We start from the raw sequence: 20,202 nt of genomic DNA on the forward strand, positions 1-20,202 counted from the left end.
AACAATTCCTTAAAATCCTGTATGAACAGGTACTGTAGGTCTTAACCTGCCGGAGGAAGGCCATGAAAGAGGGAGCCATTCTAATATCCCTGGGCAGGGAGTTCCAGAGTCTAGGGGCAGCCACCGAGAAGACATGCTACAACCTTGGCTCTCTCTCGAGTCTCCACTGACCATGCTTGTGATGGCATTGGGACGGAGAGAAGAGCTTCTCCAGAGTCTCTCAGAGACCAGGCCAGTTCATACAAGGAGATATGGTCTGCCAGATAGTGTGGACCTGAGCCATATAGGGCTTTATAGGTAATAGCCAGCACCTTCAAAGAAAAGTTTTGGCATAAGTTATATTTTTGTTGTATAAGAACTAGACTGCTACTGCACAGTAAACTCATGTAGCCAGTGATGCTGGCTGTGTGAGGCAGTATGATGATTTCAAGTAACGCCTTGCAATATTTGAAAGTTAGCTGGTTTTTGAAAATGACTTCATTAACTGAGTGCATTGCCAAGATGGAGTAGTATGCTGACCAAGAGATTGTAAAATTGAGCAGTTATTCCTTCTTCTATCTGAACTGTGGTTGATTTAATTGCACTACAAAAATTCCCTTGCTGATAAGGAGCCAAGGATGTAGCATGCTGACCTCTTTCTGTGAATGGGTTTAAAAGCCAAATGGGTGAAAGAAAGCTTAAGACCTACTGAAATCAAGTTAGTTACTGGATTGGGACTGTGTGCAACTAGAATTGATTAGCTCTGGTAGATTATTTTTAAAAGGTTGGAAAAACTTTTGTATATAGAGAGTTGGCATGGTCCAAAAGGAAAATCTTTAAGTACCTTAGCCAAGTGGGACATGACAAGAAAGCATCTTAAAAATAGAAACTTGGATTCTGTGGTAGATGCCATACAATTGCAGCAGTTTAACTTGGTCAAGAATGATGTGGCTTGTCCTTGTATAGTACTGTAATGCTAAAGAAGCTGATTAAGGTCACACTTAATTTACCAAGCACAACAGAACTCCCTCCTCCATGTGCTTTTCTATGGAAAGCTTATTAGCAGAGCTTTAGTATAGAAGGATGGAAGTTTGCAGGCTTCCTACATGAAACCCTGGAACCATTGCCAAGACAATATGCACACTTTTTTAATTGTTTTGCTTAATCTCCATGTATTTTCCTCACACAATTTCAATTAATATTTTTTCCAGATAAAAATACCAATCTTTATGAGATGTGGTATGTGCATTCAAAATTAGAACAGATACTGTTGATTTGTTTCTTCAGTTGTCTTTAAAATGTGTTCTTAATTAAACCTCTTCATCTTTTAAAAACAGCTTTGTGAATGTGGCAATCTGTAATTATATAGCTTCCTACAGAAAACAGTGAGCTTATTTCTTCTATCTACCCCTGCATAGCAAGCATCAGTTTGCTTATGCTTTAGCTGTGAAAGAAACACAGTCATCTACTACAGACGTCAGAGGTGCCTCTTGCTTGCCTCACGTGGCATGCATGTGAGACGTTTAAAACAGGCTGGTCTTGAAAAAGCAGTCAGGCTTCACACCATTTTCACCTAATGAATCTTCTAGGACAGGGTTGTTGTCTCTCCACAGATGGGGGAAAGGAAGGGATTAAAAGGGAGTTTGGTGCCATCTGCTGTTTTAAATACTGTCCAAATCTGATTTAGTTACTGTTAGTATACTTGTCCTAAATATTTTGGTGACATCAGCTCAAGTTCTGTGTTTTTGAAAAATGCTTTGTGTATTTAAATGGCAGCTACATGTCAGAATTTATAAGGATGTTGTCTTGTTGTATATTATGCACTAATTTAGTTAATTTGAATTTGCAGTTGTTGTTGTTAACTGTCTTTGAGTCAACATCTCTAAGCCCCATTGTCCTCAACTACTCTGTTCAAATTCTTCGGGCTCAAATTCGGGGCCTCCTTGATTGTGTCTAACTATATGATATGCGATCTTCCTCTCTTTCTACTGCCCTCCACCTTTCCAAGCGTTATTGTCTTTTCTAGTGAGTCATGTTTTCTCATGATGTGGCTAAAGTACGGTAGACTCAGTTTTGTCATCTTGTGTTCCACAGAGGTTTCAGGCTTGATCTATTCTGGGACCCATTTATTTGTCACTTTGACTGCCCACAGTATCCTCAGCACTCTTCTCCAGCACCAGATTTAATCTGTTGGTTTTCCTCTTATCTGCATTCTTCACTGTCCAGCTCTCACATCTGTACATGGAGATGGGAAGTACAATGGCTTGGGCAATCCAAACTTTTGTTAGGTCTAAATTAATTTTCCATTTTCTTAGACAATAATGCAGTACCTGGAATGAGATAAAAAGGAGAGATAGTTTGGTATTAATCACACATCAGTGATTCCGAATCCTGTGCTTAGTAGTAACAAAAGCTACCGAGAGGTTCAGCAGAATGAGCGTGGATTCACTGATCCTGGGCAGTTTCCAAGGTAATATAGCCCACTTAGGTTGTCTCAGTCCCTTAACCAGGCCTAAAGCCAGTTTGAAATGAATCTGGATAATCTATTTTAACCAGAAAATCCTGCTGTTGGCAAGCTACCATACTCTTGGAACATTTTGCCCCAAAATGGAACATAAAATAGGCTGGCTGGAAATTCTCCAATACAGTGGAGTTACGTGTGCCCCTTTAATATAGAACCAGTTTTAAACATACAGGAATTATCCATTCTCATAATTAAATATTTAGTACTGCCACCACCTACTGAACCAGTCTGCTTCAGGCTGTTTTTATAAGCCTAGATAGGCATTAAGCAAGTACAAAAAAGTGTTTATCTCCCCTCTCCAAGAATCCTGTCTGCACCTCCCCTAGATGTAGTATATGAATAAAAATAATTTGTTTAGTGTGTGTATTGTCATAATTCACCTACTCTCTTAGCACATAGACTGATACATAGTCATATGCACACAGATACATAAACACACAGAGGCTTTTGCTTTTTCACATTTGCTGTATTTGCAGGCTGACATTTCTTGCACCTCCCTTTGAACAACTATTCCCCTCCCACACATACACACACAGTTTGAGAACCACTGAATTAAAACCTAACAATAAAAATTTAAAGACAAAAATCACTACATTTAAACAGTGTAAAAGAATTAAAAAGAATTAAAATAATGAAAAGGGAATGCAAAATTTTAAAATAAAGCATGCGGAAGAAAATCACAATTATTGTGGACAGTGACAGTCATAAAAGAATCCTGCATCATAACTCGGAATCAAACCCTTGATGATGTTATGTGCATGAGAGGGACAATAACAAATAACAAAACTAGTTCTGCAACAATCTTTTTATCTTTTAGGAGATTCCCCCCCCCCCCCCCCATCAAAGTAGCATATTTTTATAGTCTTTGTTTAAGACTACAGCAAGCAAAGATTACCAGGGTTTTTTTTGGGTTGGTTGGTTGGTTGGTTGGTTGGTTGGTTGGTTGGGTGGTTGGTTGGTTGGTTGTTGGTTTTTTTGCGTTTTGCTGTCTGCATTACATGAGTTCTGATAAGTGCTGGGGATAGAAGTCAGCCATTATTCAAGTCTATATTTTTCAAAATGCACTTTAATGTTTTCTCCTCAGAATGTTTTGTTTTAATGTGAAATGTTTTGCCCAGGGTACAGACTAACCTACTCAGTCTGTAGCTTTCTGATTTGCTGACTTTGAACTGTAAGGTGATGCAGGGAGGGCTTCTACCATGCCCCCCCCCCATCAGCAGCATCATTTCCTCCATCTATCCCTGCTTCCCCTTAATCTTGAGGTAGTGTTCTGAGAAATTTGGAAGCTTTGTCTTTTTTACTTAATCTTAAAAAATAAAAATTAATCATACTGTGTGCTTTTTCTTATGGGTCACAAAGTTACATACATTAATTTCATTTAATCTCTGTCAGACTCAAAGGAATGATGGGACACAGAAGAATATCTCTGTCCACTGCTGGTCCCCCCCTTTTTCCCCCTCCCTGTATGGCAAAACTACATTTCCATTACCAAGAGTCACATGTTTACATAAAAGCTATACCTCTGTATGGAAGCTATTCTCTCCTTCCTCATCCAAGAATCATTTACTTAAGATAACTAAAAACTATATAGAGTTTTCTCATGCATTAAGATGTTGGTTATAGGTTTGCCTAAAGACCAAGGACCCTTGTGATAGTTGGAAAAGCATCAGTATGCATTGCTTAGTGAGAATCCAAAGCATTCAAACCTAGTCCCCCCCCCCCCCTGCTGTGGCACCTAATATGTGGAATTTCCTCCCTTAAGATACCTAGCATCTATTTTTGCTATAGAAGCTTTGCTATCTGTTTAATTGGGGTGGGCCAGAATTTGTTGAATTGTGTCCGACATGGCGGGGGGGGGGGGGGGGGATTGTGGCTGCTGAAAAGTAATCTGAAATCTAACACTGTTCTAACTTGATGTTTTTAATAGACTTTTTAGATAGTAATCTCTAATTCTTTATGTTTGTTAATAATTCTTCAATGGTTCATTAAATAATACTTCTGCTGGTAGGGGCTGATTGCTGACCTACCAGGATGTCCCTACAAGAATTGTGCTCTTTGTCAGGTTGGCTTTTCCTTTTGTAGGAACATGATATTGAGACATCATATGGAGTTGTTCACGTCACTATGCGAGGCACATCAAAGGGAAATAGGCCTGTCATCCTCACATACCATGATATTGGCCTCAACCGTAAGTTTTCTTACTTTTTGGTTACTCAAATCTATGTATTTTTGTGTATGTTTGTTTGTATATTTGATTTGTTTCCCCATTTTGAGTTAGGTAAAGATGCTCAAGGCAGCTAACAAGAACAAAACATAGGTTAAAAGAAAATCTCAGTAAAATCATTACATAAAAACCAACGGAGAGTAAGCAGAGGTGAAGAATAATGTTGTTTAAGTTTGACATGGTCACAGTGTAGAAGGAGAAACTACTGTAACTGCTTTCTTAACTATGGGAATGAAAGTTCAAGTGCTGGAATGGAGTAGTTGGTCATACTCAGCTTTCTCTTACAGATAAGTCCTGTTTCAATGCTTTCTTTAACTTCGAAGACATGCAGGAGATCACCCAACATTTTGCTGTGTGCCATGTTGATGCACCGGGACAACAAGAGGGAGCACCTCCTTTTCCTTCTGGGTATGTGCAGTGGTATCCTTCTGATGAGCCTAAATATTCTAAAAGCACCAGATCTCATCTGGTCTTGGAAGCTAAACAGGATTAGGCTTGGTTATTACTAAAATGGGAGACCACCAATGAATACCAGGTTCTGTAAGATATATTTCAGATGAAGAAACAGCCAAAACCAGCTCTGGGTATTCTGTGCCTAAGAAAACCCTATGAAATTCACAGGGTCACCATAAGTCAACCGGTGACTTGAAGGCACAAATACAATATCCCTCTGACCTTGAAAATTTATGGAATATTTATATAGGAATAGCATTCATTATAGATGTGGTTTGGCAGGTATAGGAATTCTGCCTGGTTCCTTATTCTTAAAATTCTTGGTTTTGTGATTTGGAAACAGGTTTGCTGTATCTGCCTCTGCAGAGAGTCTCTAGTTATCTAGGAGAAACGGGAATATAAATAGACATGTTAGCACAAGTGAAAGTACACAGATAATTATTGCAGGGCACAAGTCTTTTATGAGCCACTTTAGCTTCTAAATTGTATGCTTTCTGTTATACAAGTTTCTGCTTTCTTTGCACAAGCTGCTGAATTGGCTCCCATGCTGGGAGAAAGGTGAGATATAAATAAAATAAAATAAATGAATTCATGATTATGGAATAGCTGAAATCTCCTCCACCATGTGGCCTTGGAATAAATTGTTCAGCCTTTGAGTTAGGGTTTGTCTATATTCACTGCTAGCAACCTCAGTTTTAATTGGCATTTCTTTCATATGATTTCAGGTACCAGTACCCCACCATTGATGAACTTGCTGAAATGCTCCCTGCTGTTCTTACACACCTAAGGTAAATATGCTGAGTGACCTAGACTTCTCCTAAATTCTTAGTTAAAAATTCTTAATAACTTTCCCCTAGTTCTTGCTCAGAAGGAAGGGGGACAACTCTGCTTACATTGCATTAAAGGCCAATGCTTGTCTTGTTATAGTTAGATTCCACATATAGAGTCCTTTTAGACCTTACCAGAAAAGACACATTGCTAAATGTGAGCTTCAGTTTGTTAGAAGGGGAACATCACATGATCAAGAAGGTTGGTGCATAGGAGTAGCAGTGAAAAATGTTTTCATTTTGACTCCTTTGTCTTTCAGCTTGAAAAGTGTAATTGGTATTGGAGTTGGAGCTGGTGCTTATATCCTTAGCAGGTTTGCTGTAAGTAGCACTTGCCTTTGCTTTAACAGGTTAAATCCCTCTGTGTAATAAACCCCACAGAATACAAATGAGTGCAATGGTAAGAAGTACTGTAAAGGACAAACAGCCTGAATTATAAATCCCATTCCCACCCCGGAAGGAAAGAATTTCATTAGAAATTGATTAAAGGTATCAACATTTGATTCAAGCTGATAGAAAGGTCTTGGTAGTTTTCTTTTAATTTCTGGGAGGCAAAACACTCTGTTGAAATTAATTTATTCTTTGTTAAGTACCAGGTATGTCTGTTAATCTGCAAAGGAATTTTGTAGCACCTTTGAGGCTAACTGAGAGAAAGAAGTTGATAGCATAATGTTACATAGATTTAAGCCTACTTCATCAGGTGCATAGAGTGAAGTGTCTAGGAACAGACCTTTATAGCTATGAATGAGCTGGTTGTATGTGTGAATAGCAACAGAAATGCAAAATCTGTGGCTATGGTGATGTGGTCACACTACATTTCATCATACCACATTCCAATAACTCTCTCCCCCATTTATATGGTTATCTACTCACCTTGGCTTTAGGCAACATCTTTCCTCCTACTCTTGTCTTCCAGTGGCCATCTTAAAGCTGAACTTATCACCTCTTCACTGTAGCCACAAGTTTTGCATTTCTGTTGCTGTTCACACATACAACCAGTTCTTTCATAGCTATAAAAGTCTGTTCACTCTATGCATCTCATGAAGTAGTGTTACTATCTACAAAAGCTTATGCTACCAACTTCTTTCTCTCAGTTTTGAAGGTACCTTCGCATGCTTATGCAGACTAACACAGCTATGTCTTAATGCCTCCTAATCTGTCAATGTTATATTGTCTACCAAGCTACATTAAGGAACTTCTATCAGTAGAAGCCAAATATGCTTGCTTGTTTTCAGCCACCTTATAATCTAGGCTAGCTATTCATAATCATTTACCTTTTAAAGCATACATATTCAAAAAAAATTAAATTTAAGCATGTTTTATATTTTGGAATACACATGTTAGATTTTTTACCTTGTATTTTTAGTTGAACCATTCTGACTTGGTTGAAGGCTTGGTGCTTATTAACGTTGACCCTTGTGCAAAAGGCTGGATTGACTGGGCAGCTTCTAAGGTAGGATAAGAGTGACTCCTTTGTAACAAAGATGAAAACGCATCCAAATTACAGCGTTACTAAGATTTTGTGGAAAATATTTTGAACTTATTTATTTATTTACTGTATTTATACCCCACTCTTCAGCTAGAAAGGCTCTCAGAATACCTTACATATAGTTGATTAGACATTTGCCTGCCCTCAGGCATACAATCTAAAGAAGATATGGCACAAAAGGAAAAAGGAATCGCAGTGGGAAGGGGAATAAACTTCTATAAAACCTGTATATTGGACATTCTGTTCTCTGTTTCCCTCAAATAGAACCCAAAGGCAACTGTAAAGAAGTATGCTCATCATAATGAAATGTATTTTGATTTATTATAGTGTAATTAATGATCTCCATCCTTAAAGCTGACAATAGAACAAGCATATGAAAAATGTCAGCATACATTTTCTAAAATGGCAGTACATGTGGGTGCAACACGCAGTGAAAAGGTACAATGAAATAGTGAATTAGCCCAGCATCCAGTATAAATTGCCGCAATAAATATAAACCACATTGTGACAATTTATCACTCATTCTTAAAGGCAGACAGAAGAATAGAAGGAATTCTCAATATGTAGTTGGCCCTCCGTATCCATGGATTAGAATAATAGAATCATAGAATCATAGAGTTGGAAGAGACCACACAGGGCCATCCAGTCCAACCCCCTGCCATGCAGGAAATCCAATCAAAGCATCCCCAACAGATGGCCATCTAGCCTCTGCTTAAAGACCTCCAAGGAAGGAGACTCCACTACACTCCGAGGGAGTTTGTTCCACTGTCGAACAGCCCTTACTGTCAGGAAGTTCTTCCTAATATTGAGGTGGAATCTCTTTTCCTGGAGCTTGCATCCATTGTTCCGGGTCCTGTTCTCTGGAGCAGCAGAAAACAAGCTTGCTCCCTCCTCAATATGACATCCTTTCAAATATTTAAACAGGGCTGTCATATCACCTCTTAACCTTCTCTTGTCCAGGCTAAACATCCCCAGCTCCCTGAGTTGTTCCTCATAGGGCAAGTTTTCCAGACCTTTCACCATTTTAGTCGCCCTCCTTTGGACACGCTCGTTTCTCAATGTCCTTTTTGAATTGTGGTGCCCAGAACTGGACACAATATTCCAGGTGGGGCCTGACCAGAGCAAAATACAGTGGCACTATTACTTCTCTTGATCTAGACACTATACTTTTATTGATGCAGCCTAAAATTGCATTGACCTTTTTAGCTGCCGCATCGCACTGTTGACTCATGTTCAACTTGTGGTCTACTTGGACTCCCAGATCCCTTTCACATGTAGTTTCATTCAGCCAGGTGTCCCCCATCCTATATCTGTGCATTTCATTTTTCTGCCCTAAGTGCAGTACCATACATTTCTCTGTGTTGAATTTCATTTTGTTAGCTTTGGCCCAGCTTTCTAGTCTATTCAGATCATTTTGAATGTTGAACCTGTCCTCTGGAGTATTAGCTATTCCTCCTAATTTGGTGTCATCTACAAATTTGATAAGTATGCTCCCAATTCTGTCATCCAGGTCATTGATAAAGATGTTGAATAACACTGGGCCCAGGACAGAGCCCTGTGGGACCCCACTGGTCACTTCTCTCCAGGCTGAAAAAAAGCCATTGTTGAGCACCCTTTGGGTTCGGCCGGTCAACCAATTACAAATCCATGTAACAGTTACTTTGTCTAGCCCACATTTTACAAGCTTGTTTGCAAGAATGTCATGGGAAACCTTGTCAAAGGCCTTACTGAAATCAAGATATACTATATCCACAGCATTCAAGCATCTATATCTTGAAAATACAGTGGTCCCTTGCCTTACGCAGGGGGTCCTTGCCACGTAAGGCAAGTTCTGCCTATTCTCAACTCCCATTGAAGATAATGGGGCTCGTGCACACGGTGGTGCAGTGGCACAGGGCTTCCAGCGTAAGCTGAAAGCCGTGTAAAAGGCACCCGCGTATGACGCAGGCACAGTGTATTTTAAAATATATAAATTCCAAAAAGCAAACCTTGATTTTGCCATTTTATATAAGGGACAGCATTTTACTACACCGTTATATATAATGGCACTTGAGCATCCGTGGGTTTTGGTAACCATGGAGGGGCAGGGTGCGTCCTTGAATAAAACTCCAGTGGTTATCAAGGGCCCACTGTATGAATAGGATAATAAAGATTGACGTGTTGGGATTAGTCAGCTCTCACATACAATACAGGGCAAATTGAATTCTCTGCATTAAGTACTGTCTTAAGCTTAATAAACTTGTAATTCACATGTATTAATATCTCATTTTAGAAAAATATTAAGTAGTGATTTCTAGATTATAAGGGTCTTTCTTTGGTTATGCTTTGTTTCATATTATATATAATGTATGTAACATGATTAGTGCATATGTATTATATAATTGTAGCTATATAATTGTATTGTAGATCCATGTCACCTTTGAGACTGACAAAGAAGTTGGAAGTATAAGTTTTGTGTTTTCTATCTTATATGAAGATATGTCAGGCTGCCTCATCAGATGCTGATGAAGTATCCTGATGTATTTATTCTGATACAAACTAACACAACTGTGCCTTTGAATAATTGTATTATGTGTATGTAATACAGCATGACAATAAAAGCTCATGCTACAATAAATTAATTGCACTTAAAGATGTCACAGGGATCCTCCTTGTGTCATTTAATGGGTTTTAATGTGAAGCTGAAGGCTTTCATGGCCAGCATCCATATTTTTGTGGGTTTTACAGGCTATGTGGCTATGTTCTAGAAGAATTTATTCCTTTTGATGAAGCAAGGAATAAACTTTTCTAGAAAATGGCACATGGCCCGAAAAACCCACAAAAAATTATTAAGTTTTAGTTTACAACTGTAAATATAAATACCTGAAATTGAGTGTTTCTTTTCAGTTTTCAGGATGGACAACCAACATTGTGGAACTTGTTCTGGCTCACCATTTTGGTCATGTAAGTCCATTGCAATATCTAATACTGAAAATGCTAACAAATACAAAGAATGTGAAATATAGTAATGAATTGCTATTGTTCTTACCCTCAATTGTTTGCAAGATCATAATAGTTTCCTAAGTTTTTTGGGATGGAGTGCGTAGGAGAAATATGTTGGTCTGTAGAAGAAGTATGTTGACATTCTTCCTCCCTAAGTATTCTATAAAGTTTAGGTATGGTTAAAGATTCCAGCAAGGGGGTATTCTATGTGTCTATAGGTTGCAGTTACAGGTTCAAGTAATCTTTCATAGGTGGGTTACAGACTGCCCGTTTGGGGCGGCCTGCACCCGCCCCTTTCCCCGGTGTATCGGGGCCTCAGCTGCCAGGCCGGCAGCCTCCGAGGCCCCGATCCTCCACTTTGCAGGCTGCGGGGAAGCAGCAAAAGGCTGCTTCCCCGCAGCCTGGAAAGGGGTGTCCTTGGGGCTTCAAGCCCCAAGGACACCCCACGGCGGCAGGGAGGAGGAGAAAGGGGCCGCTTGGCCCCATTCTCCCTTGCGTCGCTGGGCGCAGCCGTCTGAAGGCTGCGCCCAGTGATGCAAAGCAGGAAGGAGCTCCGAAACGGAGCTCCTTCCGGGATCGCGCAAAGAGCGCACTATGCGGTATGTCACAATGGCCGTGATGTATTGATGGCAGCGGCCGTGTGGAACGGCCGTCGCCATTTTGTGCACGCGGAGCGCGTACTAGGGTTAGGGGGGGTGCGGAAGCACCGCCCCTTCCTAACCCTAGTACGCGCTCTGTGCGTACTTTAATGGCGGTCTGTAACCCGCCATTATCTCTCTTCTTCACATCAAACATTTTGTACAAAGCCTTTCCAATTCTCAGCTTTTATAGTTTAAAGTTTCAGGGCTACACTAGGTTTGACAGTAGGAGATCTATGGTAGGAAACAACTGGAGGTCTGTTCACGGATCCTCTGTTGTCAGTCTAGTTGTACCTGTAGCATGATTTACCAGAAACTCAAGAATACGTTGCCTTTTTGCCTTTACAATGTCTGCTGAATTGTATTAAAATAGCATGGCATCTGATAGTATTTACCAAGGCATCTGATTTGTCATTTTTCACTAGGAAGAACTGCAAGCTAATCTGGAGCTGATTCAGACTTACAGACTTCATATTGCACAAGACATCAATCAGGAAAACCTTCAACTCTTTGTCACTGCCTATAACAGGTACATGACTGCATTTGGCAGGTATAGAAGCCTATTTGTTTCCCTCACTCCTCAGCTTTGAAAGTTGAACTAGTATTCCAGCAGTAGATGGTGGAATATGTTGGAAGAGGCCAATATGTTTACCGTCTACTGCAAAACACAAATTAAGTTGTACTTCTCAAGAACTTCTCTCATATAAAATACTCCAGAGAATTGGTCTCACCAAATGCCCTTCCTTATTTTGACTGCTGTCTGTTGCCCTGTGATCCTCTGCTGCTATTCTAGTGGATAGCTCTCCCTTGCTTCATCAACATTTCTTGTGATTAATTCTTATTCAATTTTTTTAATTTTTGGAAGCAGCAATTGCAATAAAATTCTCTTCTAAGGAAGGGATGATCAGAAAGGAACTTTCTATCAAGCCAAATGTGTTAAGACAAAAGTGCAGATCTACAAACAAATTTGCTAATAGCTTCTTTTTTTAAGAAAGAGAAGAAGAGTGAGTTTGTGTGTGACTCATTCATTAATGCACATTCACGCACACACAACATTCTTAAAAAGAGAAACTATTATAGGGCCCATTCCGCACGGGCCTATAGTACGCGCTCTGCGCGTACTAGGGTTAGAAAGGGGCGTCACTTCCTGATGTCCCTAATCCTAATACGCGCAGAGCGCGCACAAAATGGCAGCGCCCATTCCACACGGGCGCCGCCATCTTGACGTAGCGGATGCGTTGCATCCGCACATCGCGCAGCGCAAATGACGCCGCAAGTGCGCCATTGGCGCCTCACGACGTCATAAGCGCGCTGCAACAAGAAGCGCCGTTTTGGGGCTTCTTTTTGCAGCGCGGAGGAGCCACGCGGTTTGGACGCTGGGTCTCCTCCACACTGCAAATGGTGGCGGCGGCAGACTGCCCGTTTTGGGCGGTCTGTAACGCGCCTATATCTCCTATCTTATGCCCAATCTAGGTGATGATAAGCACACCTGACTTCATGAAGTAACTTTGTAGATTCTCTGACCTTGTAAATACTTGTAAAATCCCTTATAGTAAGATATCTCTATTCTATTATTGAGCTGCTGGCTCTCTTAATGTTGGTAAATGCAGGGCTTAGACATCCATTTTGTTTAATCTATGTTTGTGTCAACTTTTTTAAAAAGTTTAATCCAAACTTAATAGTTCTGCAGTTGTGTACTTTGTGTGCATGCCGATTCCAGAAGTCTGTTTTCCAGCTGTGTACTTCCCAGTGTTTGACAGCACTTCTGCCTTTGTATTCTAGCCGCAGAGATCTGGACATTGAGAGGCCAGTCCTGGGTGCAAATGGAGAGGCAGGAAAAACACTCAAGTAAGTTAAGTCTTAGGTTCTTTCTTAAAATTCTGCAGAATTCCCTGTTAAGTTTAGCATATCTTATTTCTACAGCTATCCCAATGTCTCCATACCCAGAACAATGATGTTATCCATATTTTTCTCCTGCTGAGCAAGTTGGATCTATTGTCCTCTCCACCCTTTCTAATGATTTTAAACAAACCTATTTCCCATGGAGTCTTGTATCCACCTTCCTACTCTCCACATTCTTTAGGCAGATTAATTGCCTTTATTCTTGTAGCATCTCCCTCCCTCTCATTCTATCTCTTCTGTACATATGCACACAGAGAAAAATCAGTCTGTTAATCATATAGGTACTGCTCACACATTTATCCAAAATACATTGGGGAAAAAGTTGAAGAACTGCTACTGTGGGATGGATGTTCAGTGTCACAAGCCTTCCATGAACACGTGCAGTGTCAAGCTGGATTCCGTCCTGAAAAGTGAAGAAATAGTTCTTCCCTAATTCCACTTTAGGAAAGACTTGTACACATGAATAAGATGTGAGTTTTTCCCCATCATCTTCACTCCTCAACATGTTTGAATGCAGGCTGATATCAGAAGTTAGTGATTTATTACAAAACTGTAACATGATGAAATAGTTGAAGATCTTGTGCATAGTACATGAAGTCATGTGGATTGTAGTAGAGCATTGTTTAAGACTGACATGTGCAAATATAGGGCATAGCCTATGAATGGACAGCATATAGTGGGATCTATGGCATGGTCTGAGTTGCTTTACTGCAATGCTGTGCAGCCCTAATGTTAAAATAATGCTATTGTTATGATTAAAACTAAGCTGCAATAATGACAACAAGAGTTGCTGTTGAATGTATAGGCTACAATTTGTATCTTGTGGCTTTTATATAGGTGCCCTGTCTTATTAGTGGTTGGGGACAGCTCACCTGCTGTTGAAGCTGTGGTAAGTGTGCCAGATTATTTTGCCCTGTATTCCTTCATATAAATATTTTCCTTTTGGTTGCATCTTGTGCAATGTCAATGGAAATGATCTCAGCAAATTTTCCTGTGCACTTGAAAATCATACTTATGAGGTAGGAGATATGTTTCCTGACCATGAATGAGGATAAAATCTTATCTGCAATAAATGATCCAAGATATTGGGATCTGAGTTAGATGGTAGCAGAGCCATGTAGCCCCTTCTGATGTGATGTAGTCAATGTATGTTGAATGACTTCCCTTTTCTCTGTCCATTCCTGCTGATCTTACTGTGTTTTAGGTAGACTAATGCCCATAGTTCTATGAGTTGTGGATGTGCCTCTTGGCTTTGATATCTCCCTATTTTGCTCTATTTCTCAAATTAGCTGTTGTTTTCAGATCTAATAAATTATCCCTGCCATGGTTTCTCTGGCTCCTGTAATTAGCAATAAAGTCTGCTTTTCCACCTTCAATGTCAACCCTGCATGTTCAGTAAGTTATACAGTATGTGTGGTCCCTACTGCATTTCATAAAGTTTATCCTCAGTCATATCCTTCCAATAATTCAAGGAGGTCAGGATAGTGTATATGGAATTCTCTTAATATAACCTTGCAGGAATCCTGTGTGATAGATTAGGCTATAAAATCATGATTTAACCAGTTAGTTTCAAGGCTGAGAGGGAGTTTTTACACAGTGCAGCAAAAGCAAACTTCAAGCTGAACATAGACTGTAAGCTTAAGCCTGCAAGTGTGTCCATCCTTCAATTTAATACAAGTTTTAATAATAATAATAATAATAATAATAATAATAATAATAATTTTTATTTATATACCGCTTTTCCAAATTAGATCAAAGCGGTGTACAACAGGAAGTACAATACAAAGTCAAAATAAAACATAACAGGCCTCTCTCCCCCCAAGATGGTGGCTGAAGGGAGGGCTTTTCTTCTTCAAGCAGGCAGTTGGAGCTTGCCTGCCTCTCTCCCCCCAAGATGGTGGCTGAAGGGAGGGCTTTTCTTCTTCAGGCAGGCAGTTGGAGCCCGCCTGCCTCTCTCCCCCCAAGATGGTGGCTGAAGGGAGGGCTTTTCTTCTTCAAGCAGGCAGTTTCAGCTTCTTACAACCTTGCAATCAGTCAGATAAACAATTTTGCTTTGTTTAATTAGACTCTGAAAAAAACTCTCAAACCCTGTTCATATCATAGGTAAGGCAGGAATGTGGTCCTTAACGTGAATGAATTGTACCTCTACATTTTATTCATGAAGCTTTCTTCTTGTGGATTCTTTATTCCTTTGTGTTGTTGTTGAGATACACTGTTTCTTCATCCATTCTCCATATTCACTGGATTTTTGATTAGTATTCTGAACTATAGCCTGTATATTTAGATGCGTAATAGAGAAAATATAAAAAAATATTCTTCTGTGCTTTATAGGTTGAATGTAATTCACGTCTGGATCCAATGAATACAACACTGTTGAAGGTAACCCAGAATTAGGGGCTGTATCTATTGTGAAGTGTTGTTCTAAAGCAGGGACAGGAAAATGCTCAAACAGCCCACCAAGCTGTTTCTGTGGTAGTCAAATCTTCATTGCTCCCAAGAGACTTATCTTTCCTCTGTCTTCCTCCCACTAATGAGTTGTCTCTCCTGAAAGACTCTGGGAACAGCAATTTACTTTTTAAGTAGTTTGCAGTCTCCTGCCCCATTTACTATTTAATTTTTTAAACCTGTTTTTGAAAAATGGAAGTGAACTATCTAGTCTTTTTATTTATTTTTTGGATTTTTGAGCAGTCTTGAAATCCCTGCAGGACAGAAAATTTGTCCCCATAACCACTACAATTTTCTACCCCTATTTTAGAGCTTTCTCTAAAGCTATCCAGGCTATTTGAAATGCGGGATAGCTTGGGGGTAATCAGCACTCCATGGCTATCCCTTCTACCAATATCATAGGACTTTCTCCCCATGCCGCATCTCCCCTTGCCTATTACTATTATAATGGCTTCTCCCTTAGTTGCAACCTCTTCCATGCCCTCCTTGTAACACATTTAGGCCTGCCAGCAAGCAGGTTATTTAAATAATCAAAAATGCACCCTTCCTTCCCAACCATAGAGACTTAACCCTTGAAGTGGCTCCCCCAAAGGGATGGCCCCCTTTTGGTGTCACTTCCTTTGGTGGCAGAAGCAGGCCCACCACAGCAGGCATCCAGCTTTTAACCCCTTGCAAAAGGGAAAGGTGGTCCTATTAGCCAGTAACTGGCTGAGTACCTGGAGCAGGCAGCAATCCTCCAAGAGAGGTGCAGAGCAGCAGGCAGGCAGCAGACCAACAGGCCACCCTCTTGGGCTGGTGGAAATGATGGTGTCTTCTCTTTCACACGTGATGGCTCCCATTGAGATCTTTAGGAATATATCCCTCTTTGTCATCCTTTGATGTGAGGGGGAACTGTGCAGGTGATATGGAGAAGTATAACCTTGCAAACTGTGTGTACTGGGAGGTAGAGGCTGTGGGTTGTGTAACACTGTAATCTTTCACTTACGGAATTAATTCTGGGCTTGGTTTGTGGCTTAGCTTTTTTTAAAAATCTGAATGTCATTTACAATGGTTCGAACTTGTTTTGTTTTGTAGATGGCAGATTGTGGAGGACTTCCACAGGTTGTGCAGGTGAATTATAATTTTAGGAATATCCTGATTCTTGTACATTTAGTAGTTACAAATCTGGTTTCACTTACACTTAATTTTTTTACCCCTTCCTAGCCTGGGAAACTGACTGAAGCCTTCAAGTACTTTGTGCAAGGAATGGGCTACAGTAAGTAATTATGTCTTATTTTCAAAAGGGGTAAAGTAGAGATTGCCTGCCATACTGGTCCCACTAATGGTATGACATATTTGTTTTATTCAAGAGGCCTAGCTCTAGTATCTTTAAATGCCAGAATGGAAAAGGGTTCTCTCTATACTGAGGTGGGTAAAGTTTGGCCCCTGGGCCCCTAAAGTCCCCCACTCCCTCCGTTTTTTAAAAAAGGCATGACGTTTGCTCAAAAGTCACCCAGAAATTGCACCGACAGCTCTCTCCAAATGAATGCAAACACATCAAACTCATGTCAAATACCTTCTTTAACCTCCATTTCTCCTTCAAAATGATGATGAGAAGTGATGTGATGTCACTTCTTGTTATCATTTAGTGAGAGTTTTTTTTTAAGTATGAGGTTATTCTGATGGTGAAGGGTCTGGAAACCATGCCCTATGAGGAACGACTTAGGGAGCTGGGGAGTTTAGCCTGGAGAAAAGAAGATTAAGAGGTGATATGATAGCCTTGTTTAAATATTTGAAGGGATGTCATATTGAGAAGGGAGAAAGCTTGTTTTCTGCTGCTCCAGAGAACAGGACCCAGAACAATGGATGCAAGCTACAGGAAAAGAGATTCCACCTCAACATTAAGAGGAACTTCCTGACAGTAAGGGCTGTTCGATAGTGGAACAAACTCCCTCGGAGTGTAGTGGAGTCTCCTTCCTTGGAGGTCTTTAAGCAGAGGCTGGATGGCTATCTGTCGGGGATGCTTTGATTTAGATTTCCTGCATGGTAGGGGGTTGGACTGGATGGCCCTTGTGGTCTCTTCCAACTCTATGATTTTATGATGCATTTTAAAGGTGCAGCCCTCCAGGAAGGGGGGTCAGGTGTAAAATTGGTCCTAATCCCTGCACAGTTGCACACCCCAGTCTAAAATATATAGAGAGATGCTTATAGATAGGTATTGTTGTCCAGAGCCTTTCCATGTAATACCATATGTTCATCGCAATCAAAGATCACCTACCTGATCTTGTTCAGTTTTTCAAATTTGTTTTTGCTCTATTGATTTGGATTCATCCATTTTCCTGCATTTTTAGCAGTGCTGAAGCTGGCAGAATTACAGAGAGGAAACTATTAGTTGCCATGATGTAAACAATGATTGAAATCAAAGTAGTACAGGCAGTCTTAGTCACATGCTTTCTCTGGCATGGAAATTAAGGATTAGAAAAAGCCACTTTACTTGTTAAAAGCCAAATACTAGAAATTATATTTTTAGGTCAACTGGCTAATTAATGACCCCTGAAAGTTTAGTATCACAACTACAGAAAGCGTTTAGAAGTTCCTACTCAGTGCTCCTGACCTTATGTTGTTCCAGGCATGTCATGACTATTCTAACTGTGTTTACCATTCCTTCTCTTATCTCTGGTTCCAGTCCCTTATGTGCAGCTCAGTCATCTGAGCACTGAGTCAGGTATCTACAAGTGTATGTTTAGTTTGGCTGAATTATATTTTTCTTTTCTGATACGTCTCATTGCTTATGGTATGGCCTGGCAACATTCTGCATTCTGGGCCACCCATTGTATATTCTTACACTACAATTTTGTTAATGGTTCCATATGCATTTGGTTGACTGTTGCATGGTTTGCAATTCAGTAGTAATCCAGGAATGAAGTCTATAATTCCTAACTTTTTAAAAAAGTTAACGAGCAACATGACTTCATTGTAAGGAGCTTAGCAAGTCTCCACTTCAGCATACTCCCTTTGATTGTATATGCTTTTATTTTCACATATGAGAGTGGATGATATGTTCAGGAAAACACAGTGTTCCCAACCCTGGGTTTTCCTCATACAGCAAATGTGGAGGGAAGGGAACACTTGAACAGAAGCACTTGCATGTGGAAGAGGTGCAAGACAAAGCTCAGCTGAGCAGGGACAATACACTTACAAGAGGGATTGTACATGCATAGGGGAAACAGGTGTGTTATTCCCTCAGCACCACTTGCTGTTACTCCTGTATGAATGCCTCCACCTGCATATTACCTCTGCAACCATGGCTTTGGGAAACCTGCATTTGCTGAGGTTTTTGTGACAAAACCAAGAAAGTGATCTATCTTCCTTACTTTTTTTCCAGCAGCATCTTTTTTTTTTCTTCTGCTCCATGGCTTGTTCATTTGTAGGGCATTTTAGATTTATTTCTGGAATTCACTGCCTCTCTCCTTACAGTGCCATCTGCTAGTATGACCAGGCTGATCCGTTCCCGGACCCAATCATCTTCAAGTGTAGGTTCTGGAGAAAGCACCCAGACACGGTCTCAGAGCAGCAACCATGGGGAGGCAAAACATGGAATGCCTGAAACAGCTGAAGCTCATGGCACCCCTCAGACTATGGAAGTTTCCTGCTAAGCAGCCTTGTGTATCCAGACAATCCCTTTCTTCCCTTCTGAACCCACCCAGAATCCAGTCTTCACCCAAACAAGTGGCTTAGCAGGTCTTTTTCTTCCTAAATTGTGCCTGTCCTTCCTACCTGCTACCTTTTCACCCTCTGTCTTTTTGGCATTACCTTTGGTTCTCTATATAGGCTGCATAAACACAAGATGCATAGAGACATTCTTGAAAAGAGGCATGGGAGGTTGTTTTGCTACAGGCTGAGCTCTGAATCCCCTACGCAATGACCTTTGCTCTTGTACTGATAGAGGTACATGCACTGGAACAAAAGTTGCCTCTCTGCTCTCCCCCTGCCCCCTGCTCCACTGGCTTCAGGCAGGCTATTGCTTTTATTCATCCCCTTATTGTTTTCTTTCACCTTCATGTTTATCTGCTTGGAACACTTGGCATTTCTGAAAGGGGTTTTTTCCCTTTGTATTACTCTTCATAACAAACAAACAAAAATGTTCTCAGAAAGTGGCAAGGATTTCTGACTTGACCCTAAGGCAGAAGGACATACCTTCATGAATGATACAACACCTGGCTGATTAGCATTATGGAAATCCAGCTTTGCCTCAGATTAGAAAAGCAGCCCCTAAGTCAGGGGTAGGCAACCTGTGGCTCATGGGCCGAATGCGGCCCGGCAAGGCCTTGGGACCGGCCCCAGGCTGGTCCTGCCGCCGATTGCCGCCGGAGCCTTTGGCCTCTCGCTTGAGGGCGTGGGGCCTTTGGCCTATCAGGAGGAGGCGGGCAAGGGGGGGCAAGCAGCGGGCAAGAGGGACAATTGTCTATTGAAGCCTCAGAAACATGCATTTATATTAACATTGTTTAAAAATCAGCAAATTTTTTCGTGTGTCCTCCATTTTTTAAAAAAGTGTCCTCCATTTGAAAATTTTGTCCTGGTTTAGTTATTTATTTAATTTTTTTTAAAATTAATTATTTATTTTTTGGCTTCGGCCCCCCAGTTGTCTGAGGGACAGCAACCCGGCCCCCGGCTCAAAAAGTTTGCCTACCCCTGAGGAAGAGAGAATATGTTTTATGTGTTACAAATTCTGCACTGGGCTCACTATTGCAAAAATGTTC

At 40.6% G+C, this 20,202-nt stretch overlaps 1 protein-coding gene across 6 annotated transcripts in view; it reads left to right on the forward strand.

The window, feature by feature from the left end:
• The window catches only part of NDRG3 (NDRG family member 3), a 71,371-nt gene extending 51,320 nt beyond the window's left edge, over positions 1-20,051 (forward strand). For 5 of the 6 annotated variants that reach the window (XM_089514152.1, XM_089514151.1, XM_089514155.1 and 2 more), the window contains exons 4-17: positions 4,586-4,691; positions 5,015-5,135; positions 5,906-5,968; positions 6,268-6,328; positions 7,374-7,460; positions 10,383-10,439; positions 11,542-11,645; positions 12,899-12,964; positions 13,856-13,907; positions 15,350-15,397; positions 16,538-16,573; positions 16,667-16,718; positions 18,129-18,167; positions 18,920-20,051. In XM_089514152.1, the coding sequence (XP_089370278.1) occupies positions 4,586-4,691; positions 5,015-5,135; positions 5,906-5,968; positions 6,268-6,328; positions 7,374-7,460; positions 10,383-10,439; positions 11,542-11,645; positions 12,899-12,964; positions 13,856-13,907; positions 15,350-15,397; positions 16,538-16,573; positions 16,667-16,718; positions 18,129-18,167; positions 18,920-19,098 (1,071 nt within the window). In that variant the 3' untranslated portion in view covers positions 19,099-20,051. The remainder of the gene's footprint in view (positions 1-4,585; positions 4,692-5,014; positions 5,136-5,905; positions 5,969-6,267; positions 6,329-7,373; positions 7,461-10,382; positions 10,440-11,541; positions 11,646-12,898; positions 12,965-13,855; positions 13,908-15,349; positions 15,398-16,537; positions 16,574-16,666; positions 16,719-18,128; positions 18,168-18,919) is intronic. The other variant, XM_089514156.1, reaches the window with a different exon arrangement.
• The last annotated feature ends 151 nt before the right edge of the window (positions 20,052-20,202 follow it).

Source organism: Sceloporus occidentalis, unplaced genomic scaffold, assembly GCF_023333645.1.
Source record: "Sceloporus occidentalis isolate IW3139 unplaced genomic scaffold, rSceOcc1.0.p SCAF_3, whole genome shotgun sequence".
NCBI lineage: Eukaryota > Metazoa > Chordata > Lepidosauria > Squamata > Phrynosomatidae > Sceloporus > Sceloporus occidentalis.